The sequence below is a fragment of the Notolabrus celidotus genome, chromosome 2 (assembly GCF_009762535.1).
Source record: "Notolabrus celidotus isolate fNotCel1 chromosome 2, fNotCel1.pri, whole genome shotgun sequence".
NCBI classification, from domain to species: Eukaryota; Metazoa; Chordata; class Actinopteri; order Labriformes; family Labridae; genus Notolabrus; species Notolabrus celidotus.
In genome coordinates this window covers 27,509,781-27,536,584 of record NC_048273.1, presented here as the reverse complement: position 1 = coordinate 27,536,584, position 26,804 = coordinate 27,509,781, and the positions used below count along the sequence as shown (strand labels likewise).

Genomic DNA, 26,804 nt, shown 5'->3' with positions numbered 1-26,804 from the left:
TCTGGGCTTTCATAGAATTGAGGATCAATCAAATCATCTTGAAAATAATCAATACATGACAAAATTACAAGTGTCAAGGTTTATTCCTGCAAAAATAATCTGTTCAGAGTTCAGAAGCAAACAGAAAATCTCTCAAAATTTGACTCCATGTCACATTTATTAGCTTCCTCTTTGTTCACCTTTCCTTGTTCCCTTTCCTTGTTTTCCCATGTCCAGCCCCTCTATTAAACTCTCACCTGGCTGCACTCGAATAGCTCTGCGTTAGCCAAGCTAGTGAGCTGCAACTCCCCCCTCTCTTCTGTCCTTTGTGAACCACAAGAGCTCTGTGTTTCTTCAAGCCCATCCACCCAGAACACCGAGAGAATTTAGACTCACCTTGTGGCCAAGACTCGCTACATAAAAGATCATTTCTGATCCTGTAACACAACTCAATAGACCTTAAATCCACTGCATATCAGCCCGACAGGGTTGCCACATATTTGTTACAATCTTGACCACAACTCATAAAAGTACCAGCCTGTTGTTGTCAGCCTGTTCCGGGCCTCCAGACTCGCTGGCTAACAGGTGCAGAGGCCCAAAGCTCTGCTCATTAACACAGCTCATTTCACAAGCACCACCACAAAGTCGTTACCGTCCTGACACAGCATGCGTGAAACAACACATTATCACCCAATTAGCATGACCCTGTGTGAGGCGCCTGGTCCTGTTTGACTGCACACTTTCTCTCCTCACACCCAGGTTGTCATCCTGATGCTTCACATACAATCCCTAAATAGCATTGTTTTAAATTTGTTCCTGGAACACATGTTGGCCCAGTGTGTGCAGGGAAGAAGCTTTGCAGAGAAATGTGTGTGTATATTTGTGTATTAGTGTGTTTTTGCATGGCATTGTGAATGTAAGATACATGCCTGTAGTTGGCAGGCAGCCTTGAACTCATTAATCATGTGAAACTATCCCAGCCTGCACAGATATACATGTACACACATATTGCATTAGCCTGTAAAGCATGGCTTGTTGTAAGCGTGGGATAGCGTTTGTCAGATGTCCGGTGTCCAAAGAATCAGCAAAGATAAAACTGTTTCAGCTTCCATCCTTGTCATTCCTGCATGTTGAAGTCCAGCACAGGCCTTTTCATTTGTCAGGAATCAACTTATGACCCGCGGCAGCGCACACTGAAGCCCATTTTTCTGCCTCCTCTCTCCTGTAATGAAAAGCAGAGGGCCGCTCTGTCGTCGGCTGGTAATAATGCAGCATTAGGTCCACATGGCTCGCTGATAGGCTCGCTGTTGTACATTAAAAACTTTGATCCCCTCTTGAGAATGTACAATGCCATCACCAGTACTGTGGTGCATTCAGTTGAAAGGTTTGAAATCACTGTTTGATTTTGTATTTACAGTTTGTTTTTAATACACAACCTTTCTGCTGCTGTTTTTTATTTCCATATTTGAAGACAGTCTATTGGCACAGTCTGGCTCGAGCACTTTGTTTGAACTGACCTCCTGTTTACACATAGTGAAGCCTTTGAACCTGTTGAGCAAATAGCCACGACAAAGTAAATCAAAGCTTCTCTCAAACAGTGTTTAATAAATGGACGAAGTCGCTGGCATCTGAAGCAAGGCATGTGCCGAAGTGCCTGAAACTTGTATTCCTCCTCATGGCCAGTAGGGGGAGACTCCACAGGTTACAAATAGAGGACTTATTGAGTCAACCTGCTCTTCCACGTTTATGTTTATTGCAGCGTTGACTGAGCATCCTGTGAACAAGCAACAGAAAGCAGGAGGGTCAAAAAGTCTAAAACATGCTAACAGTGTTCTCTTTTTTCTTTGTTTACAGGATCTGAGTTCCCCCAAGACTCTAGTGTGATAGCTTCAAACTCGTGGAACACCTCTAATGATGGTAAAAGCACACAAACACAATGAATATTCAATTTAACTCTCCTTTAAAAGACATATTTCTATGTCAAAACTATGAACTGTAAGCACATCTGTTTCAAGCAATGCATGGAAGTAAGTTTACGATTTAATCAACACATTGCGTTGAATTGTCGTCCTTCATGTGTTGTCTGATGTTACAGTGAATTCTTTGTTGGAAATAAGAAACCCTCTCTAAATGGCCGGCTTCATCTATCCAGACAGCACCCATTGTCCCAGTGTAAGCTTTAATTGAGGATAATTGATAGAACAAATGACACATTGATCCACTCAACACATGGGGTTACAGCCACAGGTGCACTACATTGCACTCATTTCCACTGACCTAGTTTTACTTCTCTCTTTAGCAGAAGCTTCAAGATGCTGTCAGTAAACCTTATTAAACTTTGCATGGTTTGTTCATCAGTGCATCTCTCAGCCTCAGCCTCTCAGACTTCTGATAAGACTCTTAAAATCAATTAAATCAATTTCAGATCTTCTTGGAAGCAGTTGGTGTTCTGAGATTGCTGTGATATTGTCTCTAAGTTTAGTACTAGCTTCACTTTTAGCTTTAGCTTTATGGAAAAGCTAGAGCAAGTTTTTAGTTTAGACTGGGACAATCTTGAAGAGAGAGGTGCACTGTAGAAAATATTTATAATACTTTACCTTTGTCACGTGTCTGCAAACCTTGAAATTAGCATGACATGATAGGTGCCACACATATAATACACTCCTGTGCTGAAAACGCTGAACTGCTCAACTCTTTATACTGTTGCTGCATCAGGTCAGTTAACTGTCAAATATAGCTGATATAGAGCCGATTCGAGCCTCCTATATTGCACTTAATTTTCTGTACCACCTCCAGATGTTTTATGCTCAACAATCACTTCTACATTTGAAAAGTAAAAGAAAAAAACAGATTTAACATGCCCTCTGCAAAATTAGGGATTTTCTGAAGTAACTAATTTTCAGTCGTTTAAAGAGAAATTCAAATTCTGACTAGCTGACAAGTCTGCAGGTAAATAATTTCAAACTGGTTTGCAGAGTGTGGCTTACATTATTACCACCAGCCTTTGGTCCTCCTTGCAGGTTAACCTCCACAAACACTACCAGTCAAAAGTTTGGAAACACCTTCTCATTCAAGAGTTTGTATTTATTTTAATTATTTTAAACACTGTAGATTAACACCAAATACAACAAAACTATGAAAGAACATGTATGGAATTATTTAATTAACAAAAAGTGTTAAACAAACCAGAATATGTTTTATATTTTAGATTCTGTAAAGTAGCCCATGAAGTGGTCTCCTGGAATGGTTTCTAATGAACTTGAGCTTTGTCAAGAGTTCATTTGTAGAATGACTTGCCTTCTTAATGTGTTTGAAACCATCAGTTGTGTTGTTCAGAGGTAGGGTTAGTACATAATGGATAGCCCTATTTGACTTCAATATTAATCTAAAATGTTGAAAATAATCAATATAAATAAAAACCACTGAATGAGAAGGTGTGTCCAAACTTTTGACTGGTAGTGTAATTGTGCTGGTGGCTCATTGCTATGGGTTAAACAGATGCAGCCTACATGCCGCGCCACGATATGCCGTCTGTCACCTGAGCTTATTTTCATCTGGGTAGCAGAGAATTATACCACCATGCAGAAGCCATTAACCAAGCTAAGGCTTCAGAAAGTTATCCTGATAGGGAATGGTGAATGTGATAATGTTAAAATGTTTGGTCAACTAAATGTGCACATCCAAAATCAGGAGCAAGAGAAAAAGACTGAGATGAAAAAAGCTGATTTTCCTCTCCCTCATAAAGTAATTGGCCTCTTGCTTTATCAATAAGGACTCTGCCGGTTTATTCAAACAGTCTATTTTGAGTTGAAGATGGACACATCTCCTGAAGATTATCATATCCTGCTGTTCACGCTCTAGTGCTTCAGGAATAACAGACTCAGATTCATAACTTTTTTCTGTATATATAATTAACTCTTTTTCCCAGAGTTATCTGTCAAATCTACCCCCCCCCCCCCCCCCTCCCTTCTCCCTGGTTTCCTCCAAACTTGGAAAGCCAACATCTGCCTAATCCCCCACGAAGACTCCCTGCTTAGACCCTCACCATGAGACTTTATTGAACCCGACCTTTATTTTTTTTTTCTCTCATTTTCTCTTCTATGTTTGGTTCATCTCTTGCAAAGTCGAGGCTCCCACAGCATCCGTTGGACAGGAAAACAGACTTTGTTAAACACACATGCAAGAAGTAGGAGAGTAGAACGGTAGTTTGTGGTCATGATTGAGCAGTTTAGTCAGGATTATGGTGACCAATCAGGGATGTTTAAAAAGTCCCAAATACAACTAAGAGGCAGCTTCAAACAAATCATAGCAACAGTTTAATTTTCCCACAACAACATGACACAGAAAAACCTACAACAGCTGCATATATGTGCCAGTGTGAGCACAGTCCCGTGACTAACATCTGTTTCTTATCTGATGGATGGAGGGTGATTGAGACGCTTGTTTTGTCTGCAGGCGGGGGATGGTTTTGATTGACCGGGTAGACAGCATTCAGGTAGCGTAGCTCTATCAGTGTGCATCAGTAGCAGGATGTTATCATGCTGAAAGAGGCTCATTACTGGGCTGAATTTAGGGTGATGATAGTTTACTGAACTCATTCTCTCTGGGGCTTTTATCATACTCGCTTTTATTTTGTGTTTTTTGCTTCCTTTACTTCCTTCCCTTTTGCTCTTTTCTCTGCTGGAGAACGACCCAGCTTTAATGAAATTCACCTTTAGCGTAGCTGGCATTGCTACAGTCTCAGCTCCTCAAGTGTATCCTCAGAGTTTGTTTAGTTAGCTGTGCAGCCGCTCAGGTTTCTTGCTGGGAGCAGCCTGCACATCCAGCACAGCTCTCCTCCTGTGTGTGTTATTAAATGTAGACCAAAATTCACATTTAGAAGAAAATGAAAAGGTATTGTGTAACATCTTTAGTTTGGGGACATGCATAGTTTGTGTGTGTTGCGGTGGTGTGGGGATGTGTGTGTGTGTTTATGTTTGTGTGCCTGCGTGTGAGTGTTTGATTGTACAAAAAAACCACAGCGAGAAAATGCAGGCTGATGACAGGGCACCGTTTAGTCACCCGCCACATTAAAGGGACAGTCCGCAGCGACGGGTTGAGTTTCACTGTACTCCTTGTGCCAAACACCACAACACTCACCACAAGACAATCACAACCAGACACACACATAGACATCTATCTCTTTCCTGGTCACCTTTTCTCTCATATTGTTTCTTCTTCTCTCCTCTTCTTGTCCTCCCTGTCTCCTGCTCCCAACTGTATTGTCAGTTATTATGACAGTTAATGAAGTGTGCAGGGACACAACCCAAAAAGACATCTTACCCCCCATCAACTCAAGTAATGAGCCGATGGTAAAGTGACTTTTTATGACGCACTTCTGTCTTTTAAAAAGGGGGTGCTCTTATCTAGTGGAAAAGAAGGGCTTTCTGTTTTTGTATAAAATAGTCGCAGTCAACAGGCACATTAACGTGATGACGTTGCTTCCACACATCATTAGTAACTGTGTTTCGGCTCAGATTCCTCCCAGATCCCTCAGAACTTTGTGTTGAAAGTTGGTAGGTCAAACAAAAGCAATAACACACACCCTCTCAGTTAAGTAAGCTTGCACACACACGGTCATGCACAAGACAGATATACCAACTGTAGTAATGACTTCATGCTCTAGAAGAGGGTGTATTTACCGTCGATGTGATTGGTGTCAGGTTTGCATGTTGGAGATGTTTTGTTGTGAGTGTTGGCTAAGTTTGTGACATTCCAATACTGCTACAGGTATCAGAAATGCTTCACACAATTAAAGTCAAGCCAATAAACCAATCAATGAATCACCCACCCAAGACATCATCATTTTCCAAAACAGTAGCTCACAAAGCAATAATATAAACCAATCAGGAGTAACATTACGAACAGTTCTTCTGGATCAGGCCACAGAGGCGAGCCTTCACTCCCTACACACATCACTTAGCTTTGGCCGGCCATGACCTCATGGTGGGTTCCCTGGTTTTCCCTCCTTGGATCACTTGTGATAGGTACCGACCGCTGCAGTAAAAGTAGTAGTTGTAGTTTTCCCTCTACAAACACATCAGCTTCAAGGTAGAAAATGTTCACTTGCTGCCTGACGTATCCCACCCACTGACAGTGTAATATGGCTGCAACTAGAAACTACAGTTTAGACATCCCGCAGTTTAGGTTAGACAGTGTGCAGGAGTTTGCTGACATTTATGTTGGACTGATTCCTCTCCTACACACCAGTCTAATGGAATAGATGTGTGAAATGTTTTCTACACCGACAAAATAAATTGTGCTACAGTGAAAAAACAAAGAAAGCTACTGGCAGCCTGTTGCATCACAGTCCTGTTGATTTTAACATTATTATAGCCTCTGACAAAATAAACAGCCAATGATAATTTGGGAATCTGAGATTGCTTCAGGGATGGCAAATCAGATTTCAAGAGGGGCCCATGCCATCTCTTGCTACCATTCTGGACACACCTGTTCTTTGGCAAACACAGTCAAGACTCAGAGTTGAGTTTAGCCAGGTGCTCAGCTCAGTTGTGGGTCGAGACTCTCTTAGTGTACTAAGCAAGGCCAAACAACCATTAAAGCATTCATGTGCTACAGCACTACAATGATACATCTCAATTTAGCCGATACTTTTGTCCAAAGTGATGAATACCCGAGAGTGAGTACAACACAAGCTAGGATCTAGACTGGAGGGAACAATGTGAGTAAGTGCAACAAACGGCTTCAGGTCCAGTCTGACACAGGTGCTAATAGGCAGTGCACATGGGCAGTGCACCAGGTTAAAACTAAGGCCTGCAGTTGTTAATTACTAACAATAATAATATGTATATGTTTAAGTGACACTGGTTAGCATGATACACGTGTTACATGACAAACAAACTACTAAAAGAAATCAGAAATAAGTTTAATGACAGCATGACCTTATTACATGGAACTGGCTGTATGCTTGAGACAACAGACACAGAGTCTGGTCATCTATTTCAGTACTCCTCTGTTTGTTGTATGACCTTTAAAGTGATTACGAAAGTAAACAAGTAAGACGAGACAGATTAAATGGAAAAATAAAGCCCAACATTGGTAAATTAGCTATCTTTCGAAAGGTTATCGAGAGACCTAAATTAAGTCCAGAGACTGCTAGAGTTAATATTTCCATTCATTCAGTCTCAGCTACACACCTACTCAGCTGTGCCTTTTGCATTCCTGTCAGTCACAAAATTCGTCTTAGTTATAATTATATCAGACTTATTAAGACACTGATTATGTGTTATAGATTAAATTTATGTTGGTAATCTATTTACCAGGAATTACAAAGCGGTCAGTGAGCACACAGTGGTCTGTGTCAGTACCTTCGATGTTCTTAAGCTTGTGTGTAGTGCTGGCTAGACAGAAAGCAAAGTAGAGATGTAGTCACTATATGTTCAGGTGTCTGTTCCAGAGAGGGGGGTGGTCAGAAATTGACTTTAGTGCTGGCACTATTAAGAGATTCACTATCAGTCAAATTTTGTTCATAAATAGTTTTCACAAGGTTTTCTTTTTTCACATTTCCTGACAGCAGATTAAAAAAAAGTCCACTTGGATCTTAAAAAAAGCCTCTTGAGTCTGCTTCCTGCTTAACAACAAGCTCTCTGGCTAGTATCTTCCAATTCTATGGAACAAATCTCTCTCTCATACACCTGAGTGTGATATGTTTTATACATCTGGATTTGCCAAAAGTGGAGGAGTGAGCACCAGGGGAGAGACAGGGAAGTGTAAAGGGGGGACAATGAAAGTGGATAAGTTAAGTATGACATTGCATTACCATTAGAGGAGGGAGGACAGATGAAAAGTGAGTGAGGAGGAAGAGGATGCTGCTGACGGCAGTGGGAGTCTCTTCATATTGTCACACACTTGTTAGTACCACATTGCCGTGCCAAGCCGGGAGTTCTAGGGAGGACAGTGTGAAGATGTGTGTGTGTTGTGCACTCTATTAGAAGCTTGAATACATAGCAGGCATGCCAAGATAAATGTGACCACTCACACTTTCTCTTGGCTAACACACTGTAGGCACTCCATTTACACAGCTCATGACAATGTTGGCTGCAGGAGGTTTTGGGCAACTTGGGTTGATATTGTGACTTATCCATACAGTCTGCTTGGCTTTAGACAGCTGTAGTATTTTGTTTTTACCATGCAACAACTCAAAGGTATATCAGCCTAAAACAGATTCATTATAGAATAAGATTTAAGGACACATACTTTAAAAATGTGGAGGTATTTCAGACTCATGACTGTGTGGCTGTTTTCCATTCAGCATCAACACAAACAACCTCAGTAATGTAATAATACTTATAGGAATTTCTAGGAATCTTGTTATAGCATGAACTGATACAATTTAAACCAGGCCTGTCTGAAGCTGTGACAAGTGATCATTCAGTGCAGTTGCTGCAGTCGTCATCATTAACCGTCTTTTTATTCATCTTCATTTGTATGAATCTATTGTAGAGTTTGTGTTAAAAGATGACTTCAAATTAAAGGAAATCTTTGGCCCATGTTCCTAACCCAGTCAGAGCACAGGAGTCAGTCAGTCAGCCGCTCCTGAATATGTCTAACACTGGGCTGACAACCAGAGGTGACTGTGTCTTTGCAGTAACTGCCCCTGACTAAAGAAACAGTTTACTACTTCAAAAAGTTCTGTCCTCACTCTAGAAGGTTTTAAATCATCTTTAAATTGTAGCTGAAAACTTGTCTCTTCTTTTCTGTCTATCTTCCAAGTTGAGAACGGTGTTAGCCCAACACCTTTTAGCTTTGTAAAGCACTTCGGTCGACCTTGGTAGTTATTTTTATTTACTGCCAATCTGAGTTCTTGTGGCAACCAATCATATGATGAATAATGCATTGAATAGTAACCACCTGACAGGTGCAGTTCAAAACAGATTCACACATTATATCACCTATACGTAAACAGTACCAGGTGCAGAAATACTGTAATGTTTTTTTCTTGTTACCAAAGTTATTTGATGGCAGTTTTAGTTTTTTGTGGTTGACTTACATTTTTACTCCCCAAGTATACTGTGCACCCTTACATACAGACAAAGGGATAAAGAGATAGAGACAGAGAGAGACTGGATTTTTAAAGTTATATATTTTGGGGCATTTTCACTTTTAATGTACAGGACAGCTGAAAAGAGAAAGGAAATGTGGGGAGTAGAGAGTGGGGGAGGACATGCAGTAAATGGCCGAGGCCGGAATAAAACCTGTGACCTTAGAAATCATAAATCAGATATATATTGTTTGATTTGTGAAATAAGTCCACGTAAGAACTTATTTCCCTTAATAGATGAACTAGCATGTATTAGGAAGTATCTTAATGAGTGTGTGTGTCCATGCATAAGTAACTGTTTACCTCTTTTTTTTTACACCTCAGCCTCTCCATTCACACACATTGAAGTTGGTCTGAGATCCTCTTGTATGTGTTTTTCCTCCTTTGTTGGTTTTGGCCAGTTTGAGAAACCAAGAGCATATCTGCATACCTACGATTGGTTTGGGGGTAGAGGAACTTTCCAGAGGTTTTTCTTGACTTTTACACCAATGTTTTTCCAGCACATTACACTCTTAGGTGGCCCTCCAGATTGTTTTTTCCTGACCACCTCGAGGAAAAATGTGGTCCTGGAGGTAAACATGCAGAAATGTTTTTCTTTGTCTGTTGTAACTTCTTACAAAACCACCATTGTCACACAGTGGGCTTTGATAGGCTTTATTTCACATATGCAGTGTTTTTTTTTGTTCTTTTGTGTTTGTTTTCACCCACAACAGAGGTGATGTTGCTTAACAAGCTGATACACAAGCTGGGGAAACCCTCCGGCATCCCACAGCCATGATGAAAAGTGAAATTAGGTGTCACCACATTGGCAGCCACAGAATAATTTGTTGAACCAGACTTTGAATATGTGTGTCTGAAAATATCGAGTTGTTTAACCACTATTTTTTTCAAACAGAAGTATGTTTTTCTCTTTATGTCTGACTCTGATGTAGTGCAGTAAGTGTTCTTTGATTTATCTCTTGGCCTGGTGTAATAAAATGCTCTCCACCTCTTTTTGTATTTTTCTCTCTCAATCATTCTGACATTTCCTCTGTCTCGGCTACCTCTCTCTCCTTTTTCTGACTCTTTTTTTCATCAACTGTGCTTTTATATCTTCCAGGGACCCTCTTCATCCGCCTGGAAGCTCCCATGAACAACATCACCACCTCCCTGGGCCACACAGCTGAGCTTTACTGTCGGGTGTCCGGCCTCCCACAGCCCGCCGTGCGCTGGCTGAAAAACGATGCTCCGGTAGTGCAGGAGCCTCGACGAGTCTCGTACAGATCCATGCCGTACGGATCACGCCTCCGCATCCGCAATCTTGACACCACAGACACAGGCTACTTCCAGTGCGTGGCCACCAACAGCCAGGGAACTGTGTCCACAATGGGCGTGCTGTACGTCAAATTCGGTGAGAAGAGTTACAGCCAAGCATTTAAAAAGACAGACTGTCATGCAGACGTTGCGATAAAGAAGCTTTTATGGGGAGACGTTTGTGAATGTGTTATAACAAACGGTTACTTTTTTATCCTGCAGGAGATCTGGCTCCTATTAGCAGCACTCATCTCAGATGATTCTTGTTTGTACCTGGCAGCTTCTGCAGAAGAAAATCTGGGAGCAATATTGTTTATCCTGTAATAAAAAAAATCCCTTTGTCTTCTTTTCCAGATCCACACCCTACACCTCTGTCAGGGAGGACAACGTGAGTTGCTTTTCCTCTATCTGTTTCTCTCTCCGTCTGTCTGTTCAGGCTGTATTTACCAGAATGCAACATGGCAGTGTCACTTTTCACAGATTATTGTTGCTTTCCTGTTGCAGATAGATTTGAGAGTCCTACAGAGTTCATGCATGCTCGTAGGCTGGATTCTCACATACACAATCTGCCCTTTTGCAAATTGTGTAGACGGTATCACACAAAGAGGGAAAAGAGATAGACTACTAAATATTTTCTTTCTATAAATTAATTTCTGTGTACAATGTCTCCAGTAGGAGTAAGCGTTATTAAGAATATATATTTTTAAAAAAGCTCAAGAAAAAGTTGTAATTCAGCATTAAAAAGCAAGTTACAACTTTTCCACACACTGTCCACCATAACCATCTGAGGCTGGAAAGTCCAATATTGTTTCTATTTCTTATAGGCCTACTTATCATGGTGATTTATGCCTGCTTTCATAGATCCACCCTTAAAATTACTCGGCACCATGTTATTGAGTAATAACTTACATTATTGCAAGACGTGGTCTGTAATTTTCTATTTTATTGATGCAGGTCTTACTGTGGTTAAATGATTTTTTAAATATGAGCCTTTAAATCCCAAATCTCTGATGTTCTAAGCTGCTGTTTCTACCCAACCATCACAGCTCACATGGTTCACATTGGAAAAAGAACTGTGCGAACTCAGCCATAGGCCTTGGTGGGAATGTGTACCATGTGATCTGTATAACTGTTTATTTATTACAAAGTTTCTTCACCAAATTCACTGCAGCTTAACATTTACCTCAGAAATCAGCCTTATGGTGGGAAGCTCAAAATATGATATAATGTTGTGTCCTACTTGTGTATTTCGGACAAACATACATGTTTAGAATCTGACACATCTATTAAACGTTGATAATCTAGAAATCAGATTTCAACATGACACAACAAATTCTTAACTTATGTACCAAACACATTGGCAAAACAGCTCATGCTAGCATTCGATTGATGCCTAACTAACATAACAGTGACCTAGCTAACATTACAAGTAGCAAACAGTTTAGCTAATATCACGTTTCGTCAGCTAACAGTTAGCTTACATAACACTTAGCAAGCCAACATTACTGTAGGTCAGCTTATTTTCAATTTAGCGAGCTAAAATATGTATTTAGATCATATTGTGTTTATCTAGCTAACATTACGGCTACTATGCTAACATTATGTTTAGTGAGGGATATGGACCTTTTCGACACAAGCTAATAACACTATCAAATGTTAACGTTGACAATGATGTGGTTGAATGCCAGCGTTTGCTGTTGGTAGCTATAAAGTTATCACATATGTTGTTTTAATGTCAAAAAGAGCCTGATGTTTCTCTGGATTTCCATTATCCGTAGTATTTTTATTTGCTGATTAATTGGGACGGAGTAAAATGTTAACAATTTGTCATAAGACTTGCAGACACAGCAACACTGTGGTATGACATAATGACAGGGTTTGAGCTTCCCATCATGAACGTGATGTGGGGAGAAAATGGTTGCCATGGGATTATGTGGAATTGTCCTTGAAGTATTTGGAAAAGTTTATTTTTACATTAAATCTAAAATTCAAAACTTGTGCCACTCATCTAAATTCAGAGTAACATTAAATCAGATATTAGAGCAGAGCAATAGAGCAGTACATGATATGTATCTATGTTTAGGTATAGTTGATTAACTGCAGTCTCCCTAAATTACTGCCATCTGAAAGAAGCAAAGAAAAATGAACCACATCTGTCTCTGTTGTTTCTGTTTGATTCTGTTATATTTTGTTATAGGCACACAATTAGCTTTGAGCACTCTGAAAGTACAGCAATAACCTCGGCCCTGCGCTTAATACGAACATGCATATGAAATTAAGAGAGGTTTTGAGTGAAGCATGTAAGAACAAACAATATAAAATGAAAGAATACCTTCTACCAAAACATTTTCATGTTCTTGGCAGCTCCGTGCTGCCAGAATTAAAATTTATTTTGGGTCTGGCGAGCTTCCTGTGCTTTGTTTTGACATCTCCTCAGTGTTATGGGATAAAACTCTTATGAACTTTCTCAGTTTGTTTGATTCTCGTAGGATCAAAGGAGTTAAACTGGATGATTTTCCCAAATGACATTATGGCGGGGCTCGCCGCCATGTTCCATGCTGTGTACTGTGAATCAAAACTGCTGGCACAGAGCAAACATCAGACACTCACTAAATCCACTCGAGACTTGAGACGACTACACGCATGGCCTTAAACACACATTTACAAGATGTGTGCGTGCACCTTCTCAAACATCTGTTTCTGCCATTCCTTTGTTTACATGTTTGTGATTTCTCATGTGCAGCTAAAATGAAGTTTGTTTAGGGAATGAGACAGTTTGCTCACAAAATAAATCACAAACTGGCCTCAAAAAGAGGCGACGTCAAAATATTGGAAACAAAACAAACACGGAAAAATCAATCCAGTTTCAAAGCAGGATGTGATTTTAGCTAAATAACATGTTGATTTAAGAGATTATATGGGTGATTTTTTTATGGCTGGCAGAATTTTGTAACTCCACATCATCATCATCTCAAAGATTCAAACTCATTGCGGTAAAGCCTCAGTTGGATCTTTCTTTTTATTTTGTCTTTTTTGTCTCTTTTTGAACTCTATGGGTGTCTTTATAGTTTTAAGGAGTCTCTTGTAGTCTTTTAATGATTGTATACGTTGTCATTTATGTCACTTTGTAGTTATTTTGTATACCTTTGCTTTATGTTTTCAATGTTAGTCCCTTTATATAGAGGCCCTGGAATGGGTGCCTCCTGATCCCTTGTGCCCGTCCGTAGTTGACCCATTCAGTCATTCATCTGTTGGTACAGCTTTTACATGCTGGACAGACTCTACGTCACACTTTACACATGCTTGAATTTAGTTCTAGTTGTGTTTTCTTTCCTGCCAGCTTGAGGAGGAAAGTGTTGCAGTCCACCAGAGACAGACAAGCAATCTTGAGTCACATTACAGTCATTACAGACCTCATTTAAATAGACAGGGGCCTCCTTTGACGGCAGCAGAGCTGTGGTGGTGGGGGGCTGATCATCACTGCTACTCATCATTAGTGCCACAAACTGCTTATTAGCTGTAAAGTCAGGTGGCAGGCCGTCAAGAAGACAGGGTCAACTAATGATGACACGTGATGACCTGCAGCCGCTTACCTCATGCTCCAGCTGTTCTAATGTCAAAACTTATGCTGCTTGAGTAAAAGTTTTCAGAAAGACATCTGGTCCAGCAGGTCAGCGGTGTAGGTTGATTATATATCAATTTGCATGCTTCCCTACTGGTTCTTTTTTACCCTCCATCTTTTTGATATTCAGCAGGGAGTGTTACAGAGAGCGCTGTGACTTCCGCTTTCTAAGCCACAAACATTACTCTCAGAACTGGGGGAAAACTTTTTGCCACCCACCTTGTTGAACTTGAACATAACATGAACTTCAAGTCTATAGTGTTGCCTTTGTCTCTTTCTGTGCTCTGATTTCCTTCCCCTCTACATTTGGCTAAAGTATACACTCTGTGGTGTGTAGGGTGTATGGTGTGTGTGCAGGGGTAATTCAGAGTTTTAAAGAATAGCCACAAGAAACTAAAAGCTGACAGTTAGAGGAATTCACTGGTGATTTAGACAGCTTTTGTACAATGTAGCTTCCTGACACCTAAGTATTCAACATATCTAATCAGGAAGGAGGAGAAAGGAGCATGAGGACAGGAGTTCCAAATTAATTTAAGTCTGAGAGCAGTGTAATTAAAGTCACTGTCGTTAATTTTGTGTCTAATATATAACTCAAGTTCAGTCTTAAAGTGTCGGATTCAGAAATGTGATTTCTTGACACAAGCTTAGCGTCCTCTTTTACACTCGTGCCCATGCTCCTTCTCCCCATTCTCCTCCTTTCATGAACCCCCCTCCCTTCCTTTACTCTTCTCCTTGGAGATGTTTTAATAGGGCCAGAACAAACATAAGCTGAGGGGAAAAAGTCCCGCCTGCCAGAGTGCGACCCCCAACTTTCTCTGTTTCTCTCTGTACGCTGCCACACTTCTTCATTTGCAGGAAAAAAAAAAAGTGTACAATGGAGACGGTGGGAGGGAGAGGGGAGTGAAAGAAAAACAGTGTTAGCAGGATAGGAGGAGGAGGTCGGCACCATTAACACTGAGGGTTGCATGTTGTTCTTTGATTCCTGAGGTCTGCGGGGTCGTCGCTATTCAGGTGTGATTAGCTGTGTGGAGGCGACGGGAGGTTTAGCTGTAAGCTCAGATCAGAGGCAGTTAATAACTCCAAACTGAGGTCTGCATGCAAACTGCTAACACTCTGACAGAGCAGACTCAAACTGTCCATGACGTTATAACAGGCTCTCTTTTTGATCTACCTTCTCTTTCTGTCTTTAATTTTTCCTCTTCTTGGTATAGTTTTACAACTGAACCTTTCAAAAGGATTGATATGATCTTTACTGGGGCGGACTAGCAGAACTGAAACTGAACTAGACTTGACTTTTGGTCGCTTAATGTCTGTCAGACATTTCATTTGTAAAATTGTGAACAAAATTAATTAATTGTAGTGTTTCAAAACCAAAGATCTTTATTAGGTTTTTTATCTAATGACTTGGAAATCCAAGGGATTGTGTTTTTCATGAGCATATCTTATTTTCGTTGATGGTGGAGACCAAAACCTGGAATCTTAATGTTACATTTATTTATATAGAAATACAACTCTAAATAAAAGTAAATATTGTTGCATGGCCGCTCAGTGTGTAATATTAACAATAAAGACAATGACAGCTTTTTCTGCTCCCAATTGTGACTTTATTATTCCAGGATAACTCATTTGATTTCCAAAACACATCAGATTTTTCTGTTTCTGAACGTGTTGACTTCCTGGACGTAGAAGTCTCTTTTAATCTGACACATGCAATAAACAGACTTTCTGCAACGCTGCCGCTGATCTCAGAGCCTGTCTGTGTTTATAATATCAGGGTTTTCTCCCTGTTTGAAAAGATTAATAACACTACACCCTGGCTGTCAAGGCTGTTTAAATTTCTCAAAACTTTCCCTGCCGCTTTTCTCTCAGCACTGGCAAAAAAAGCAATTACAAAAATAGCTCCCTTTTTTTTTTCTTTCCCTCCACCGTGCCTCTCTGCTCTCTTCTCTGCCCACTCTGTGCAGGAGAATAAAGAGGACAGGTTTAACAGAGACCAGATTTCTCTCAGCCCTATTCTTTCTTGTGTCTTTTTTTTGTCTATGTTTTAACCTTTCTGACCCTTAGCTTATCTTCTAACTTCCTGCCATTTTCTTCAACAATCGTTACTTAAAAAAATGTTGGAAGATGCTTTTCTTCTCCTCATTACCTTCCCTTGAAAGATCCCAATAGATCAATCTCTTCTCTGCCTGGCTGACAGTAACTCTACTCTCTGAGCTTCAACTATCACACATACCCCTAAGTGTTACTGTGATTTACACCTTTATCTTTTTATTTTTGTGACAGTGTACAAAGAAAAAGCTTAAGTTCAGGCCTTAGTCAGACTTTTTTGTTACTTTTAAGCAGAGTTTACAATTACTTTGACCTTCCGATCTTGTTTGGATTGACAACTCTTTATTACTTCTCTCATCAGTTTCAAGTCCAAGTTTCACTTCAGATTGTAAAACGCATTTATAGCTTAAAAGTTGAACCCAGTTTTGGGTGTAAAATAAGTGCTGCTTAAAAAATACGCCACCTGAGGTCACACATTTAGGGTGATTGCCAGAACTTAAATGACATTATTCGATTTTGTATTCATGCAGATTCCTAATTATTTTAGATGGTAACTAATGTATACATAAACCCAACTGACATAGTCAAAAAGCTACAGTGTATTTTAGTTTTCAGAGGCTCTGACAGTGATATAGTACTGACATACCTACAGCTTAACTTCTCTTGCAATTTGTACACCCATCAGCTTCAACATAATCACCACCTGCCTAGTATTATGTAGGCCCCCTTCTCCTCAGGCCTGGGTCAAAAACTGCCCTGACCTAATGAATCATGGAGTCCACTAGACCTCTGAAGGTGTTCTGAAAGCAGCAGATCCTAAAGTTCATTCCACATATGCATGATTGATTGAGATGTGGGGAGTTTGGAGGATGGGTCAACACCTTGAGCTTGTTGTCATGTTTCCCAAGGCCACCTTCCTCTGTTGCTCCATGGTCCAGTTCTTGTGCTCGTGCCCATAACATGCAGCCCAATACTCAACAAACTGTGATGCACTGTGTGCTCTGACACCTTTCCATTAGAACCAGTATTCACTTTTTTCAGCAGTTTGAGCCCCCCCCCCCCCATACACACTAAGTAGCCCTGGTAGCCCTGGCTGCCCATGAGCCTGTTGCTGTTTCACTGGTTTTCCTTCCTTGCACCACTTTTTGTATTTACTCACCTCTGCAGAATGAGAACAACCCACAAGAGCTACAGTTTTGGAGATGCTCTGACGAAGCCATCACAGTTTGTCTCGGGGCAAAGTCCAAGGTACACTTGCCCATTTTTTCTGCTAACACATCAGCTTTGAGAACAAAATGTTCAGTTGCTGCTTAACTTATCCCACCCACTGACAGCTGTCATTGAAAAGAGTTATTGAATATTATTCACTTCACCTGTCAGTGGTTATAATGTTATGGGTGATCGGTGTATGTCCATGTATCCGTGTGTGTGTGTGTGTATGGCTAGTCAGGAACGAGCACATATAGGATGGCTCTATAATTAGCCAGCTGTCAACACACTGGAATAAGTTTTGAGTTGACGTGACAAGGACCATGAGGCCTGAGCTGCTGTCAGCCCTGCAGACATCTACTTGTGCAGTCAGATCTCCAGCACGGGTTAAATAATCATGGAGTAATTTTGACTTTGAATAGTCCTGACTGTAGCGTGTGTGTCCTTTCTTCAGCACTGCATGAGCTGACTGACAAATTGGTTTACGGAAGTAGTTTCCAGAATGTGTAATGATTTGAAGTTGTCACCCTGAGTTGAAGTTGAAGCTTGCTCTGACTTGTTGATAAAGTGTTTGGCACTAAAATGTGGCTGTACTGTAATAATATTAGATTTATTGACACCCTTAAACATCTCTTCTCATCTTCTCCAGCAGCTGTTGAGAAAGACTCGTACTTACATCGTCTGTGTGATCAGTATTTGATTTATTATAGATCAGGTAATTACACTATCTGTGCCCTCTGGGTCTGAGTGAAGGAGGATGAAAAGACGCCGCAGAGCGGGTTTTATCTGGCAAAAATCAGCAAAGCTTTCAGAATCCACATCAGTTCAGTGCCAGCATGTCAAAACATTTACTTAAGCTGCAATTTAACTCTTACCTGGGATAATTAATTAAGGGATCCATTACAAATATTCTTGCTCTCAGCTATGTTTTGCGTCGTCCTCCTGAGATCTAGACCGTCGGGCGAAAAACAAGCTGACTAATCATCCACTGACATCGGTATTTATACTCCACTCGTGTGGCATAAATAAAGGGCTGTGTAAGGTAAATGTCTGCTATCAATACACTGCGATCAAACTATATCAATTATAACCAGCCCACAGGGGCAACTCCCTGTCAGTTCCTCCTCCCTCTTCAAACGGCATCAGTTATTGCCACGTATTGTGATCAAGTATTCAAAGCCTTTCCTCACATTCAGGGTACTCTGCAGCTGTTTTGGTAGTGATCACTGACCTGTGCACAAAATGTAGTTCAGATCATTACTCTAATAAAGAAACAAAGTGGTGTTGTGAGTCTATTTATGCAGATTCCAAAATCAACATCTATGAGTTTCAGAGATTCTTGTGGGTTTTGTTATTTTTGGTTGGGGCCAAGCTAGCTGATTCACAGTTAAGTTTAGCTTACAAAATGCTGGCCATGGCATCATATTTAGCATTTAAGAGTAAGAGTGGTTTAACATTGATCCAAACGCTGTCCTTGCAGCTAGATTTATATCTCTGTCTAAACATCAACTTTGTTTCTTTTTCTTTGAATTTCTGTTTTTCTTGTTTTTCTTTTTTTCTTTTTGATATTTCATAGTCTCAAGTCATCAATCTTGTCATAGTTTGTTCAGCTAATTTGCCTCTCAACAGACCAGGGAAAACACTGCTTCTGCCGAGTGTCTCCAGCCAACCAGCTGCTACGGAGTGATGGACACAGCTTGTACTTTCTCTGGATGTGTTGAATCAGCATCAATTTCATAATACCAAACAATACTGCTAAAGCAAGGGCTTTGATAACTGGGTCATAGGTCCATTTACAGTTGTGTTGAACTCATTCAGCAACGGATGTAAAGCTGACAGTCATTTATTGTCGAGAAAACCTCGTGATTATAACTTTAAATGTTTGTGAGACCTGCTCCACAGTATTCATGTTTTAGCCATATCCTGGTTTTCATCTTAATCAGGCTATCATGCTGACATGATGCATGGTAAATCTGTTTCCTTGTGTCTACTATAGATGATCATGAAGGTATTCAGGTCTGTGATCATCTGTGCAGTTCCGCCTTGTATTCCTGCTGTCTTCCCTATAAACCAAAATAACAAAACTTGAATAAACTGATTACATGCCAGTGTATTCTGGTTTCAATTATAGTACTCCAGGTAGTAATTTAGTTTCTCAAAACCAGGATAAGGATGGATCCAAAGTTCAGAAACAAGGATTTGACATGACCACACCTGATGGATAACAAAAAGACTCATACTAACAGGTTGTCAACAGATGGAAAAATGTAGTATAGTTTGGTTTGCATATTTCATAGATAACACGCCCACTCTCAGGTGTAGAATCTGAAATGAGGCCCAAAAGTTTATTATGGTTTTAAGTTTCAATCTCAAAAAAACTTAAGCCAGAGAGATATGTTGGTTTACACCTAGGTCCAACATAAAACCGAGTCTTCCTGTCCGTCTGCCCTCAGAAAACAGAGTGTGCTGTTTTTTCTCACAATAGGCTCTTAACTCAGACTGTGAACCTGTGTGTGTGTGTGGGTGCTGCATTCAGAAACTCTGTATTTTGGTTTCACTTCTCCTCACCTCAGTGCCAGTGTCAACACGGCTGTGGTTCTCAGACGCTGGCCGGGACTGATGATGATTTGCTCCACACCGCAAGCATCTCACCCTTTTCAGTCTGGGGGATGACAGGCCCTCTTATTTTTTGGATGCACTGCCTCCTTTTACACATACTGATCCACTTTAGCTCTCTACATATGCAAACTAACACAGGTTTTTCTGCTTAACTTGTTTCAATTTGGGATTTTGTTAAGAGAAAGTGTATTTGAGACTCTTTGATAAATTCTTTGGATCTGCCAAAAAGAGGCTTTGCACAGATTGAGTTTTCTCAAATAATAACTTTAGCAGTATCAGTTACAGTGTTCTCACATTGCTCGGTAATCCTGTTAACTTCCAAACATGGAAATGGATAAAACTTTCTCTGTAAAATGTATGCCTCAAGATGAATCTATTCAAGGAATTCATTAGAGACAAAGAGGCTAGGACTGTCTGATATGTGAGTCCATTAATTAAGGGATAATGTACAGTAGGGATGCAATGATATCAAAGTCTCACAGTACGATATTGTCATGGTATTAAGGCCACGGTACGGAATTATTGCGGTATTGTCAAAAAATAAGATGACTTTGAAAAAATGTCATAGTGTGGAAAATTAAGTGCCAGGAATTATAAGGATAAACACAGTTACTGTAATTGAACACAAGCATAATGCTCAAATGTTCTAATCACATGTATTACTAACTGTTTGGCCTCTTGGCTTCTTGGTTTCACATCAAGAATCTTTTCCGGGTGATTATTCATCAAGTTGCTTCTCATATTAATTGTATTCCCCAATTTATAGACGATCGCGGTCTGGCAGTGTCTGCAAACAGTTTGCTTCTCAGACTGGCCCACTCAATAGCGCCAGAAAAAACTACACTAGCAGGACTACTCCGAGTTCCTGTTTGATACCGTCACATGCCACAGCATTATTTTGAGAATTTTGAAACTAAGATACCGCAATATTTACAATACCGTTACATCCCTAATGTATAGTGAATGGGTGGTTATGCATATTAGACTTCCAACAGGGTGAGCAGGACAATGATGTAGAACTGACGACAGAAACTAATGTTTTTGTCTCAATGGTTACCGATGTGGAATGCTACCAGAAATTAACATTTTTGCCACAGTGTCAACAGGTAGAGGTGAAATGGGCAGGACTCTTCTCCACAGATTGATTTGATAAAATATATGTGACCAGACTGTCAAATACCAGTAACTTTCATCCAATCAGGGTTTGCTGATATTATGATATTTATTTTTTACACCAGAAGTGTTGTTAGTCACACCAGGAAAAAGAGAGGCAGCCTACTGAGACTTTTTCCACCTTTTCTGCAACATCTGGAGTAGACTGGCATTTTCCCCCTTCAGTCTCAGAAAGCATTTACCCTCACACACACACGCAGTAACACGTTTGCACACTTCATAAAACACAGAGTGAAAGAATTGCACACACAGTTCCTCTTACAAACCCTATCTCTCACATGTGTTTAGCTAAGCCCTCAGTGGGTCTTAATTGCCACCTTGTTGTGGATTCTTTTAGCGCAGTGCTGATTGATTGGGGATCAGGGTCCTAATATGACTCATCTGGGACAGAACCTTTGACATGGCCCGGTCCCAGGGCGCTGACACTGTTTGAAACCAGAGATCCCATCACAGCCCCTCTCACGGAGGCTGGATGCCTCTCTGCTAAATGCTGCTCAGGTCAGGGGGCTTCACACACACATACAGACCCCCCCCCCCCACACACACACACACACACATTCACACACGTGGGGACTGTCATGATATGAAGCCAGTTTAAAACATTAAGTAATTTACACTATTAGCAATGTTAAAGACATAAGTCTGTCACTCTACCACACACAGTGAGTTTTATACAACACTCATTATGGACACAGCTTTCACCCCAGTTTGGACAGGACCCACTTCCTGTTTCCTGTTTCCCAGAATCCCCTGTGTCTGGCTGTAGGTGATCCCATTGGCAGGTCTGGTCAAGGTCATGTCTGGTTAAGTCTGTGCTTTCAGAAAATGTGTGTGTGTGTTTTGTGAATCGTGGTTTCCCCCTGAGGGGGTTACAAGGCCTAGAAGGGGTTTGGGGGGGTTTCCCTGAACTTTGCCCCAAACCTCCCCTGAACACACACTTAAACACACACTCTTAAAAGAAAAAAACACGCCTAAATGCAGACAAGTATGCACAGAAAGTGTTCTTTCTCTGCCCTTAGTGTTTGTATTGGAGTGTGTAAGAGAAACAGAGCTACCTCGAGTAGTTCTCAGGATCAGTAGGGCTTTTGTTTGCAGTTTGGACTCGCATCCTGCTCCCTGAGCCAGATTATATTTAGCAATTTGTAGAGATTAACAGAATCAATGTAGTTTGATCAAGAGGGTGTTCCCCTTTCAGTTGAATTTAGCGTATCAATCAGGTTTCTATTTATTGGTCCTGGCGCCTAACAAATTGTGTGCATATGACTGGAAGACATTTACGGCTGGAATGATCTAAAAGTCAATGCTCTAAATAGAAATCACAACTCTGCGTCAAAGCAATATTTGAACCAGGAAGACATTTGAATGTTCAGACGGCACAGATCTGGTCAGATGAGGACTGATGAGGTCCTTCTCATCACAATCATCCTAGAAATAAACTGAAAATAGTCCTTCACTGATTCTGACAGAAACTGACAAACTTGTCCAAAACAAATCAGTTTATTCTGTCCACATGGAGCCAACCCCATACTCCACTTACAATTCTGGTGTCCAAAGGATCTTCAACTTTGTAGCCTGTCATTTACCCTTTTGAAAAATCTAATAACATCTATCGAGTCATATCAAAACAGTCTTTAAATGACCTGAAAGTGAACTGTGTGCACGGAGCGAGCTCCAATGTGAATAGTCTCAGGCTGCTGGTGGTCGATGACAAAAGGAGCACATTTTATATTAAACTTGACGCCTGTTTTCATTCCTATTTTCAACTCACATATACATGTTACTTTTTCTTGTTTCTGGGATACATAATTGCAAAAGAATAACAAGAACATCCGTATAAACACAGAAGGCCACATATAATATAAACATACATATATAGACCATGTTGTAAATATGGCCAACAACTCTAAGAGTGTGTCTGGCCTTTGTACTGTTTGAGTTATGCTCTTAGTTGTACCATTTGTTTTGAAGAGGGGAGCAGCCTGTAGATTACCCTTTATTGGAAGATCAGGGGCTGTAGGCAGGGCTATCAATTTTCAACAACCACTAAAACAATGTTGTAGAGGAGTTACGTTGGCAGGGGAATCTGGAGCAACGCCTTGAACATGAGGTTGATGATGAGGAAGTTGGTTTAGATTTAAGAAAAATCATGGTTCTGGTTCAAATTCTGCAAGTGAACTGAATAAGTAAGGTAACATTTGAAGAAAAAGAAAACCCTTTTTAAATGGCCTCATTAACTAAATTAGCTGTAGAGACCAAAATCCGTTTTCTAGCAGGTTTCCAACATGATGGATTTGGAAAAATTCAACCCCCATGCTGGCTTTAAACATGTTTGGTTCTGATCTGAATATGGGACCCAATAGGGGTGAACTCACTATTGGAGACAGCCTCAAGTGGTCACTACATGAACTGCAGTTTTTGGAACTTCTGCGTAAGCTAAATTATGGAGACCCGTAGGTTGCTGGTTCTATTTACCCCTTTGTTCCGCCTCATAACTTTAGTTTGACTCATCTGATTAAACTTAACCAAGTACTATGAGGAGACCTCAGACATGCCTGAACTCTCTGAATATCGACTCTGATGTGGGTTGTATGTTAAAGCAGACAATACAATAACTGTAGTGATACACTGAGCTGAGGAGGAATAACCAGTGTATCAGTCATAAGTAGTCATCAGTCAGTCATACAGCTGCAGTGCATTCTGGTCTGATGAGGCTACTATCAATGGAAGTATTCATGGCTGCAAAGGAAGTTACCAAGAGTTTTATTTTCTGTGACTTCCCACAAAATCTGATATACTCCTCTGCTGATTAATACCTGAAGGAATAACAGAAAGTGTTTACACTTGATGGATACATACAAAGCATACTTTCATCATCTCTGACTTAACAGCTTTGTCTGAATGTGTGAAGGTATTATGTTGGATTTCCTTCAACCAGATGTAAGCCCTTTTTGTTTGTTTTCTGTGTCCTACCTACACCTTTGACAGCAGCGTGTGTAAAGAAGGATTATTTATTGGCTGCACAGTGCAACCGTGTTTGTCTTCCTTACAATATGGGCCTTTAGTGAGTCTTAATCGCTTTCATCAAGGATTACTCCACTTTCTCAGGAGCCCACGCTCCTGTACAGGCGTGTGCGTTCTTGTTTCTCGAGCACCGTCAGTAGCTAGCCAGCCAAAACATGTGTCCTCCTGTCTTCTTTAAGTGTCTGCCTTTGTGTGTTCGGATTGAGATCTGTGATCTAGGCAATAAGCGGTCATAAATCATGCAGGACACTGTGTGTGCGTGGGTGTATGTGTGTGTATGTAGTGAGGGGTGGGGCGGTTACATGCTGTCTCAATCACAGAAGTTGCTCCGCTCTCGGCTATCTCCTTTCTCCCGTAATGTCTTTTGTGCTCTCTCTGCTTTTCCTGTTATTATTATTTCCACACGGATGTTTCTAGTTAACCTGGAGTCAAATCAAGATGAAAAGGAAAGACAGGAATTTTTATAGTGACAAGAATCAGACACGGGCCTAAAGGTTTTATACTGCTCTTGGGCAAAAAAAAAAAAAAAAAATTAAATAAATAGTAATAATAATAATAAAAACAACAACAACAATAATAACAATAACAATAAAATATTGTGAATAATGTAAGTTATTGTTCAGACATATCCATTTACCTGGATCTATAATTTAGTAGTTGCAAGTTAAAAAAAGGCCACATTTTGTAATGAGGAAGTGGCAACAATCACAGCCAACAAACACTGATTAATGAACTGAAAAAACATAAATATTTCATAAAAGGTGATGATATTTTCCCAGTAATTCCAAAGAGCTAAGTTGTGGTAAAAACACTGATAATATAATGTGATTTTAGTATTGTCCTCTTTTTTTGTGCTTTCCCAGACCCCTTGCGCTCGCTATCCGTCACTCATTTGTTTTCAGGGATCTCTACAACCATTAGGTCAGAGATAAGTTAAACAAATCTGCCCTCTCGTCCCTGTAATGGATTCTACTGTCTAACTGCTGGGCTCCATTTGTTTGTATGCGTCTGTCCAAACAGAACTGGGTTTATGTTAGGTTTAAGGACACACATTAGCCTCCTGTCCTGCTAATTGACAAGCTGATTGACACTCTCACTCCCCCAGCCCTCCTCCCCCCTTCCTGCACCCACGATACCCTGCAGTCCTCTGAGGAAGTGATGTCATCAGGTTGGGAGAGTTGTGAAGAGTGATGGGATTGATGTGGGGTCCTTTCATGCATGTCTTATCTCCATGTGCACGTTAAGCCTGTTATTAAAACTCTTCAGCATCATCCGTAGCTGTGACTTGTAGCCTGCAAAGACTGCAGGACTTACAGCAAACACTTCAGCACTTTTACACAACTAAGACCATCTTAGAGTCTTTTTATGGATTATTTAAGATACGATCTCCATGCAGGTAACATTTAGAGAAATGTTAAAAATAAATACATTGGCTTTCTATCTACGAGCCTACTCCTTCTTCTCTGGGAAAATTCCTCAGACCTGGTGGAAGTGATGCATTTGAATGTACTGGCAGCTGCTGGTTTAGAATAAACACAAGCACTGTTTCTTAAACAGAGACAACCAACTTGCTTGTTGGCCACTGCGGACAAACATCAGTACATAATCTGCATCTTTTTCTTCCTGATGCAGATTTTTCTTTCTGTATGTGAGAAATTACAGATATATTAAATGTGTCTCCAGTATCAGTGCCCTCCTGATGCTTGCAAAAGAGGGTTAACCCCAAACTTTCTAAATCAAAATGATTGTATTGTTTACTTTGGATGGATGGATGGATGGATGGAATGGTTGGATGGATGGATGGATGGATGGATGGATGGATGGATGGATGGATGGATGGATGGATGGATGGATGGATGGATAGCCTTAAAATATGTGAATTTGGAGCAATGATTGTCTGCTGTGATTTGAATCAGGGCAGATTTTGTGAGTGCAAAACATCTTAACCAGAGTCAAGGCTCCAATACGTCCTGGTACACATCCCTGGTCGATCACTGACTGAGGCTTACACTTTTGTCGTTGTGATAACACAGGAAAGTGCAATCCATCCTTGTGGTGTTAAAACAGTTGTAAGTGTACTTGCATCCAATTTCTGTCCTCTTGAATGAAGACAATATTGTGTGAAGTACTAACAGTACAGTGTTGACATATTGAATACATGCTGTTACACGGTCCAGGCCCTGCTTAATTCTCCAGAGATGGGAGCGATAGCCACAGTAATAACTTTTCATTCAAGTTCAATATCCAGACTCAGTGTTTGACAGAATGCACTGCAGTTTTTCTCCAGCCCTCACACTCATGAATGTGCTACTGTACTTAAACTGGACCTCAGACAACAGCGCTGTTTTTGACCTGATCAGACAAAGGAAAAAGGCAGTACAGGAAGTCAATTTAAACATCTTTCAAAGGACAACAAGCAAGAGTAATTGTGACTTAATATTTTTTAATGCCAAATTAAATTTCAAAGCTGTATATTAACATTCTTCTAATATTTGAAGTTAGAAGAGAACTGAATCAGTCTACTTCTACACAACCACAATGTCCTTACACCATCATCTCTTATGTGTCTTTATCAGCTTGCTGTTTGTCTCCTCATCCCTCTCTGTGAATAAAGCAGTCAGTCACTGTAACTCGAGGACCTTTGAGATTTCTCCTCTCTGCATTGCAAGCTTTAAAGCGAATGCAGCACTGAGCAGCTCTTTGCTCACTGTTCAACCTCAGTGTGGTCATGGGCCACTG

The 26,804-nt window shown here is 40.5% G+C and overlaps 1 protein-coding gene across 1 annotated transcript in view; it reads left to right on the top strand.

Annotated features, from left to right (window-relative positions):
* Positions 1 to 26,804, top strand: part of ror1 (receptor tyrosine kinase-like orphan receptor 1) — a 155,819-nt gene that overhangs the window by 101,632 nt on the left and 27,383 nt on the right. Inside the window, exons 2-4 of the mRNA XM_034702235.1 lie at positions 1,834 to 1,896; positions 10,179 to 10,469; positions 10,727 to 10,760. Coding sequence (XP_034558126.1) covers positions 1,834 to 1,896; positions 10,179 to 10,469; positions 10,727 to 10,760 — 388 coding nt within the window. The remainder of the gene's footprint in view (positions 1 to 1,833; positions 1,897 to 10,178; positions 10,470 to 10,726; positions 10,761 to 26,804) is intronic.